This window comes from Tetrao urogallus, assembly GCF_951394365.1.
Source record: "Tetrao urogallus genome assembly, chromosome: 1".
In the NCBI taxonomy this organism is placed as follows: domain Eukaryota; kingdom Metazoa; phylum Chordata; class Aves; order Galliformes; family Phasianidae; genus Tetrao; species Tetrao urogallus.
Window position 1 is genome coordinate 84,578,834 of NC_136813.1, and position 10,180 is coordinate 84,589,013.

At 36.8% G+C, this 10,180-nt stretch overlaps 1 protein-coding gene across 8 annotated transcripts in view; it reads left to right on the top strand.

Moving 5' to 3' along the window:
- The window catches only part of KDM6A (lysine demethylase 6A), a gene marked incomplete at both ends in the record, with an annotated part of 145,611 nt that extends 135,777 nt beyond the window's left edge, over nucleotides 1-9,834 (top strand). For 7 of the 8 annotated variants that reach the window (XM_079536019.1, XM_079536020.1, XM_079536022.1 and 4 more), the window contains 5 exons: nucleotides 746-933; nucleotides 2,161-2,302; nucleotides 6,363-6,489; nucleotides 7,387-7,557; nucleotides 9,805-9,834. In XM_079536019.1, coding sequence (XP_079392145.1) covers nucleotides 746-933; nucleotides 2,161-2,302; nucleotides 6,363-6,489; nucleotides 7,387-7,557; nucleotides 9,805-9,834 — 658 coding nt within the window. Of the gene's footprint in view, nucleotides 1-745; nucleotides 934-2,160; nucleotides 2,303-6,362; nucleotides 6,490-7,386; nucleotides 7,684-9,804 lie in introns of those variants that run through there. The other variant, XM_079536018.1, reaches the window with a different exon arrangement.
- Nucleotides 9,835-10,180: the final 346 nt, after the last annotated feature.

Here is a 10,180-nt window from a genome sequence, read left to right on the forward strand (position 1 = left end):
TTTGGTAACCTCATAAACTCTACAGAGTGCCGGACAGAGGCACTGAATGGTCTTTGAAAACTTGCCAGTGGTCTTTCCAGTGGTGCAATAGAAAATCACTCTAAAATTGGGATGAGGAAGGGAGAAATGTATGTATTTCACAGTACCATATTGGAAGACTCGGGATTTCATTGTTAGGAAGTCCATATGGAGGCTTTTTTTTAATGCTTCTCAGGAGGGGTAGCATTTTCTGTCTGAACATAGCGTAGACCTGTGAATAGCAGTTGAGATGGTGCCAACAAGTTCTTGTGCGGACGAGTTTTGCACGCTCACACTGACAGCATGAGTACATGTTTTGCATTGTTCCAAACTGAAAGCATTCTTAAGAACTGTGTGTAAAATCAGTCACAGGTTAAAAAAAGCATCGTTCTGCACCAGTGTCATGCTAGATCTAGCAAGAATTCCTCTACCTCAGCATTAATAATGCTGGGAAATTGAAAGGAAAATAGAACTTAACTCTGTGCCATCATCTCACTTCACATAAGCAGATGGTTGAACATTTTAATGTTGCAGGATATAAAACAGGGAACTGGGATCAGGATTTCTGTAGGTGAAACTTTCCTTCTGACTAGTCCTACTGCGTCAGGGATTAGATGTCGAAAATATAGACAGTGGTGATCACTTCTACAGGTAATGTCATTGAAGTATTGGCTACTAATACATATGCTGATAAATGCTGACAGCTTTATTTTTCCCACTGTTTCAGAAACAATATGAATTTTCTAATGGGATCTTGGTGGCCAAACTTGGAGGATTTGTATGAAGCCAATGTCCCAGTTTATCGATTTATTCAAAGACCAGGGGATTTGGTGTGGATAAATGCTGGCACTGTGCACTGGGTTCAAGCTATCGGCTGGTGCAACAACATTGCTTGGAATGTTGGCCCTCTTACAGGTATAGTTGAATAATGCATTGTAAGGTAATTCTGTGCCATAGAACCTGCCATTTCTTAAGAGTTTACTTCAGTTTTCTGGATTAAAAAATGAATACGCAGTATTTTGAAACATTTCTTGTTGAAGCATTAAATAATCCCATTGGTAATAAGAAATGAAAGCAGCAAGAATGCTGTTTTTACATTTCTGCATTTAATGGACTTCTAAAATTTACAGTAGCTTATCAAACACAAGCAGAATAAAATGTTGAGAGGAATTCATGCACTGTGTTTTGTAGGCTGCTTTTTTAACTTTCTCTTCCAAAACTTGATCTACCCAACAGACTTTACTACAGCATGCTTATGAAGACTTGTCTAATCTCCCCTTTTCAGGATCAAACATACGTAATTGCTCCTTAACGAAAGCATCAGAAAATGCAAACAGTTGTAAATTTTTTTAAACAAAGGAATGTAAGGTTTACTCCTCTGGTAGTCATTATTGTTGAACCATGATTTAAGAAGGCTTTTAGATGTGAGAATGGAAGAAAAGTTCACAGCTAAAATAAGGAGATTCTATCAAGCATTTGAACAGATTGTACTTCCAAAAAAACCTGTTTTCTTAAATAATTTAAGGTGTATCTTTATTTCATTATGGTGCAATAAATAGTTTATCTCCATGATTATGTGACTGACTGATACAGAGCTTACGTGTTCAATCACAGTAAATTTTGCAAAACAAGTTTTTTGAAAAGGGTGGGGTGAGTAGGCTGCTTCATCAGAAAGTCTGACTCACTGCACAAGTCTCTCAAGGTGCAGTCTTCGTTTTCAAATTACATACTGTAGCATTGTGATATGATAAAGAATATGCAGACATTGCAAATGTCTGCAAGATACAGACACCTCGAATGTAGATTTTTTTTGTGTCAAAAGCTTGAAAATTATTAAGTAATAGTTTTTGAAAATGCGTACTCTGTTCAGCATAGGAATTGAATAGTTGTCAGCAAGTCCTTGTTTTCACATGTGGTTGTTACTTCTGTGATACTTTGTGTTCTTTTAGCATCTGAAATACAATAAATACGTGCTTAAGAATAAATTTTGTAGAATTTAAATATTGCAGGGAATGAGTTATTCAGAAATGCTGTTTAGTCTCACCACAAAGAAGTCTAAATTTTTGGTATAATGAAATCATTTTGAGTTCAGGTGGTACTTATTTGTTACCTAACTACTTCTGTAACTTTCTTTTTATACAGCCTGTCAATACAAATTGGCAGTGGAACGGTACGAATGGAATAAACTGCAGAGCGTGAAGTCCATAGTACCCATGGTTCATCTTTCATGGAATATGGCTCGAAATATCAAGGTCTCAGATCCAAAGCTTTTTGAAATGATTAAGTAAGTTTTACTTGAGCATTTATTGTTCCCATTTCTTCTTCAAGCATAAAATGAGTAGATCTATAAATAGGCATTTGTAAGGCTTCTGAGAATCAAGCCAAAATGATTTGATAATCTGTTCTTCAAAGAAAGAAGCCGTTTGTGGATGTTAAATATGCCCTAGACTCCAGCAGTTTACAGAAGCAGACAACATAACTAAACGTGTTCATTTTAGACTGAACATAAGACAACAAATCAAGTGAAGTGCTACATTTATGATGGTCATTTTTACAGCAAAATTTAAATTAATTTTGCATTTTTAGAACACCTCTTTAGTTGAGGCTCACATACCATCATTTAGCAATCCAATGTGAATGTTTTAAATAAAGACAAATAAGAACTGGAAAGTCACCTTCCCTTTGCTCTTTCTTCAGAACAAAGAATTAATTGATGTGTAAAATGATAATTGAGTATAGTGACATTTCTTAAACACTTACTCCAAAATGCAGAAACATTTCAGACTCAAAGCATCTTTAGTAATGTTTTTTTAAAGAGTGCAACTTGAAGCAAATATAAATCATCATATCTAGGTTGAGGAATAAATGGACATTTCGGCGTACATCCATCATAGGCTTGTCAGAAAGAAAGTGGGAGAATGAGTTCCACAGCAAATGACTCATCATGACAATACTCTGGTGGCAGCTCTCTGTTTTTCTTCAGCCAACCAGAAGAGCTTTTATCTGAGTCTTTTCAACATACTGGATCCACAAGCATTGAGTCCTTTTATGATTTGCCTTGAAATGGGCTTTGAAATATGGATGGGTTAACCTGTGAAAAAGGAGTGAAGAAAATCAGTTTTTTCCCTAATAGAATTTACTATTGACATCTGAGTGAGATGCCATTTTACAAATAGTATTTTGAGTTTAACTTAGCCTTGAACACCTGTTGCAGAATGAGAGAATAAGTGAGATGTTAACTTTGTAAAGGCACAGAAGCCTTAGAAGTTGAAAATAGTTTTGTCCCTTCAATTAAGCTGTTAGTGATCATAGTCAAGGTGGCAAGTGTTAAAAAGGAAGAAAAGAAACTGATAGTGTACTGCTGGAAATAAGAAAGGAGGGGAAAAGAAGCAGAGGTTGAAAGGAAGCCAAGACGTCCTTTAAGAAAAAAAAAAAAAAAAAGCTAAGCCCTTATTTCATATGTATATTTATCTTCTCTAGTCCTGCAGGCACTGCAAATCTCAGAACAGCTGTAGAATATTTTTTGCAAAATATTATTTTAATAATTCGGCACCTCCATTTTGCATTTGTGCAAAGTTAAGTCATTTTTTGTCTATGGTTTAGGTTTAGGAGAAAAACATAACCGAGCATAGCATCTTTCTCCAAGAGAAATCTTAAAATGTTGCAAAGGAATACAGAGAACAGAATGTTTCCTGTTGTCATCCGGTTTGATAGCAGCTGAGTTTTTCTGTAGTGAGATACCTAAATTGTTAGATGTACTTTAGAAATAAAGTCACTGAGGAGCTGACGTAGACTTTGATCTTGCATACTATTGCATTTTCCAGGCTACTGAAGCCACTTCTGCCTTGTTAGTTGTCTGTCAGTCCCCTGGTTTCATGCTTTGCATGAGGAGAAGACCCAGTGATGATCTCTAAGTTTGTTACATCTAGTAACAGTAATCTGGAACAACTCTTCTTTGTGATCCCTTCTGTAATTGTACAGCTGTAACTAGAAGCAGCTGTCACCAGAATACTGTTTACTGTATGTCTTTAGCCTTGTGTAGATATTTTAAGTGCATAAACCTTCATGAACCTCCTTACAATTGGTGAGCAGTTGCATAATTTTCCTCTCAAAATGATTGTCTGAAGGAGTGCCGTCTCGCTCTAGATAAAAGGAGCAAAATCTAAAACTTTCTCATGAGATTGTTTTTTAAATTTTATACTAAGAGTAGAATCTTGACTGGAAATGCAGGCAGACAAAATGATTTAAAGTTTGACTGACAGCACAATGCTCGAGAAAAGAAAAATTAACATCAGAACTTAAATGAGAAGTCATGTGGAAAGGAAGAATTTTAGAGATAGTGGGGACATAGTAAAAAGGCCAAAATAATTAATTCCAAAGTAACAGGAATAGTAAGTTCTTTTACCAAAATAGTTTTATGAGCATAGAAGACCAGAAGACATGGGAGAAATGATTTTGCACAAAATCATGAAGCAAGATAGAATTCATTTTGATATCGATGGGGAAAATAAATCACTTGGAGATATAATGAGATCAGTTTTGCATTGCCATTGGGATGGTCTCCGCACTTACAAAGCTTTACTGGATATCGAAACATTAAATGGATTTCTCACCACACTTAGAGGATATATCAGAGTGATGTCCGTTTTAAGATCTTCTCTTAAATATCAGGATTTGACTGGACATGATTTGCTCGTGCTTTGTCATATCTATTAAAACCTCGAGAGAGAATGATGGTCCAGATTTTTTAACTGAATTCCCAGTGTGCAAGAATAAAAGCAGGCACACAATTCTAAAAGCCTACTCAGCTTAAACATTGTGTCTCTACTGCACACCATTTTGACTTTCATGTTTTAGAAACTTGCGATACGCATTTTCAAGGTGGTACTTCATGTGCTCTCTCTCTCTTTCTTTGATAGCATGAAATAGTTAACATTGCCATTACTCAGATCTGATTTGTCTAAGGACAAGTAATTCACCTTCTAGCTACTGTTTTTGGCTTTGCTTGCAAATTTTGCAAACATTACAGTGGTGTTGCATGCGGATTACGCTTGGAGCAGTTCTTTCTTCACAGCTGTAACACTCAGAAGTGCTTTGAAAATAACACTTTGAAAACTCTTGGAAGTAAGGAATGGAACACAGTGGTTGCAAGTGGGTAGATGGCCTTCTAGCTGTTATCTGACATACCCAAAGACTGTTCCAGATGACAGCAGAAAAGAACATTACAATGATAGCTTTTAAGTTTATTTTGAATCAGATTAGATTGCACAAAAGAATGCTATACCAAAGTTGATTAACTTGTCATAAGCATTTCTACATTAGCCTAACATTCGAGTGAATTAATGTGTGATCTGCCACATATGGTTGATCGTATGTGATATCATGAGACATCATGAGTTCCATTAACATCAAACCAGAAAAAGTGCGGAGGAGTTGCAACTAACTGAGCTGTTTGGTTTCATTGAAAATGATTATATGAAAATACATTTAATCTAAAAGCAAACTTTCAGTTTTGCATTATTATTACGAGGGTTTTAATGACACCGTAGACTTGTTTTTGGTGAAAATGGATGATCTGAGTGTAAAAAATCAGGAGGACAGTATTGCAATTTAAGCTTGAAATTCTGTTAACTGCTTGGTAGCACATGAAACAAATATTTAAGAAAAGTGCAGAGCATATATATGACATTTTTAAGGTTTTAAAATGGGAGAAAAATCAAATTGAAAACATTTTGACAGAACTCTTGAGTACTTTGTTTTCTGTCCAGAGTTTATTCTTCCCCTTACATTTTTCAGTCTTCATTCTGCGTCTAATGAACATGTAATGTAACCACCCTGTGGAGGAGAAAATTAAAGGCTGCACAGACAGTGGCTCAAATAAATAAGATAGCTAAGAACTAAAAATAATTGTAAATAACATTGCAACTTAGAGATCTGGTGACCTATTTTGAAGATTAAAGGTTTGCTGTTTTCTTTTTTAACCTTAGTAGAAGCATGACAGGAAATCGTTTCTTTTAAATTGTCCAATTCTTTTCTTCATAAAATGTGTTAATTTTTTTTTCTTTCCTGTTAAGGGACTGACTTTCATTACATTACAGAAATGTGCAGAAATGAAATAAATGTACACAGAGGTCCATAATGATGTGATCTAACTCGTACATAAGTCATGCTTATGCTCAGTGATTCTTAATAGACAAGTCTTTCTGAAGTCCTAGAGGAAGAAGCTCGAGCTCCAGGGTCGTGAATGAAATTCAGGCTGTTTGCATTTTTCTGGACAGTGTAATACTGAATTGAATATAGAGCTGATTGCCACTGCAGTCTTCTGATCCTGATTTTGGTTGCAGGTATTGCTTGTTAAGAACTCTCAAACAGTGTCAGACACTGAGGGAAGCTCTGATTGCTGCAGGAAAAGAAATTGTCTGGCATGGGCGAGCAAAGGATGAGCCAGCTCATTACTGTAGCATTTGTGAGGTCAGTAAATAAATACATGTTGGGCTTGGGTACTACTGCAATGTTTGTTGAAATTTTGACATATCTTCTGTTGCTGCTATAAACTGCAGCATCTACAGTATGCTGTAAGCACTTGGATGTGACACAGTGCTGTCTTCAAAGAGGTCATCAAGCTATTTTTTAAATACAGGCTATATTGTACTGCTGCCTTTTCCACAGTACATAGAAATTGTTATTCACGAGGTCAGTTTTCCATTCTCAGTTGTTCTAAGAAATTGTTACCCCTTCCTGCATATAATTTGATCTGCTCAGCTTCCTTCTAAAGGTATATCTGTCTTCATTCCAGTAATCAACAACAGCTTCAAAAGAGGGAAGAATATAAGTGCATTTTCCTCACAGAAAATGCTTTACTGAAGTTTTTAATTTTACTTTCTATTAGTAGCTTCTTTAAAGTATTGAATAATAGTCTTTGTGAAGCATAAAATAAACTATTTCCCACCTGAAAATCAGTTTAAAATTATTTTCAGATCAAGCCTCTTGGGCAGGATGAATGTGCAACTGAGTAGCAAGGGAATAAATTATGACTTTCTTTTTACAGGTAAATTTGAAAAAGAGGAATTAGGTATAACTGTAATACATACTTGACCTTACTGAGTGACCCCTATTCAGAGTATGAGCCCTGCCTTGTTAACACTGACCAAAAGCGCAGGCACCCTAATTGTAGTGTTTAGTAATGGTTTTATAATATTTCACCTCAGTGCCTAAGCCTTAGGAGGACGGATTTTCTCTAAACAAATCTATTTTTTTTCTTTGTATTTTCAGAATAAGACTGTAAATCTTAAACCTTGAAAGCTGTATTTTCTTTAACTTTTTACAAATGAAGTTGTAACAATTGACTTTCTGTTTCCTATCTAACAGGTGGAAGTCTTTGATCTGCTTTTTGTCACTAGTGAGAGCAATTCTCGAAAGACCTATGTTGTACATTGCCAAGACTGTGCACGAAAGATAAGCACGAACCTGGAAAATTTTGTGGTGCTAGAACAGTACAAAATGGAGGACTTGATGCAAGTCTATGATCAATTTACATTAGTAAGTCAAATTAATAAGTGGATGCATAAATACATTATTTGTAAAGCAGTTGTAGGCTGTCTTGGTCCTCCATTGTATGAGTATCGTGAACTTTCTGATTCAAATGGAGGTTTGGGTTATGTGTGATATTTACAGAACAAAACTCTGCAGAGTCAGAATTATGTGAAATAGTACAGTAACTTACTGCAGAACATAACCACTGAGTTTTCAGGAAAAGTATGATGTTACAATTCATAAAGTTGTGGCTTTAAAAATCCAATAGAGATCACCTGGAGACCATAACTGGATCAGATGGAGATGGGAAGAATCAGGACAGTGAAGCTTGGAGAAACTAGCACCAGGTTCAAGAGCATCTCTAATACATTGGTTGTGGTATGAAGTCAGTATAGCAGCAGAGCATCCTATGCACTGAGACCCCTTCCTCCCCCTCCCTTTCCCACCCTCTTCCAAATCAGCACTGTCCTTCTGCTTAGCAAGTGGATGCTCTCAAACAGTTCTGTCTTTGGCTTGGGGCCTCCTTTGCATTTCAATTTAAAGCAAAAAGCCACTTTGCCATTATAGCTTTGTGCTATATATGGCAGCCTCCTGCTTTGAACTGTGTCAGCACAACTGTCCTAACATTTCACCCAGGTTTCGTTGTTTCAGGCAAAGATGGCTTGTTTGTAAATCACAATGAAAGCGATGCTGGATTTATTTATGATAAGCCTTGCCTTTCTGTCAAAGGAGACAAACATTGGACAAAGCATTCTGAGAATTTCATGTTGCATTAAATACGGCAGCCCAGAAACAGCTGTGCCTTTTTGATTCATTTCCAGGTGCTGCAGAAAGTGTATGTTTAGACAATTGTTTCATGTTATACAGGCATGATAAGTTGCAACCTTTGAGCTAATGCCTCAAGGTTCACCAGCTGAGGCTGGTGAGAACACAGGACCTTGTCCTCAGAGCTTAGTTCTTTTCATTGGTTCAACAAAGCCTGAGATGGCTGAACTTGTGTTCACTCTTTTAGAAGCCCATTGTTATTACAGCTGGTAAAATACTGCAATTCTGAAGTGATAATATGTTGCAAAAACAGCATCTAAATAAACACCTATTCTCAGATACACATCCGAGTGGAATGGGCAAGAACATTTTTGTATGGAAAAGAGGGAGGAATGAGGGAGAGTGGGAGGGGTAGGTCTGTGTTTGTATCATTATATAGGTAATTGTGGTAGTGCAACTGTGCCTAGAACAAGGGTTCTCAACCTGTAAACAGCTCTTTGCCCCACCAGAGCCTACACCTGCAGTGCTAAAGAACATTAAAAATTGTTGTGTAGTGAAATTTATGCACAGTATCACTTATAAAAAAGGCTTATAATTTTGATTGAGAGAAGTCATAACCTACAGGAAAGGGGTTGAGGTTTGTGGCACATCACAGAACAAAGATAACCTCAGATGGCAAAGGTGGTGTAGGACTAACAGGCTCGATGCTTGGGGTAAAGTATCAGGAGTAAATGCAGGAATTACATAGAATTAGTATTGCACAGTTGAGTACTGTAGTGTGATTTGCAGTGTCTTTAAAGACAGGGCAGCTTCTTAAAGGGATTCCTCATCATGGCAGGACTGATGTGTGGAAAAAGAGAAGAGGAGGTGCCATCAGAAGTTCAATATTTTTGGTGATAATGCCACAAAGAACAATATTGGGGAATAGATATCTTCTAGACCTGCACTCTTAAGGCATTAATTAATGACAATTGAAAATAAATAAATAAGTAAATAAAAGCTTTGTCCCCATATCAGGGAATCTTGATCCTTTCCACAGATAACCTCAGGGTTATATGTTAATGTTTATGTAGCGAGGAAGTAAAATGCAACCTGCAGGATATTTGGAGAGCCACAGAGGGATGACCCACCCATTCCCCTGGCTAAACAGGTTGAGAATCCCTGTTTTAGAGTATATAAAGATACATAAGCCCACATGGAGCTCTTTTCTGCTTCAACAGGACTTGTTTTGGCAGCTCACGTAGTATCTACTCAGATGTCCCCACAGTGTGATCTAGTGTGCAGTATAGGCAAAATCCTAACACAGAGTAGTTGGATAAGTTGGAAAAAAAAGAAAAAAAAAGCTGATACCCACTGGACAAAGTCTCAGTGTATAAAAACCATAGTGTTTGACTTCAAACTGTCATGCTCACCATTTGCACAGATTTTGGTTAAACAGCTGAATTCTACACCTTTGTAGAAAAGGTAATTTAATGTTTTCTTTTTCAGGCTCCTCCATTGCCATCCTCTTCATCTTGACATTTTTTCATGGACATTAAATGAAAACTTTTCTGATATTCAGGAAGTGACCCAGTTCTGCACCACTGATTTTTGTAGCTATCCTGTAAGGCTGCTGGCTGAAAGCTGTGTCTATGCAACCTTCCAAGTGCGGAGTGTCAACCAACTGGACAGGAGAGAGCACTGCCTCCTACTCCAGAACTCAAAACAAATAAAGCTCATCCAGCTGTACTTCAAAAAAATAATTCCATGTTTTGTATATATCTGACAAAACTGGCAACATTATACAGACTACTGACTTGAAGACCACCTCTTTTGTATTTTCTCTGTTTCTGGGCTGATGAGTTGGTTTCATCCGTTTTTCCCC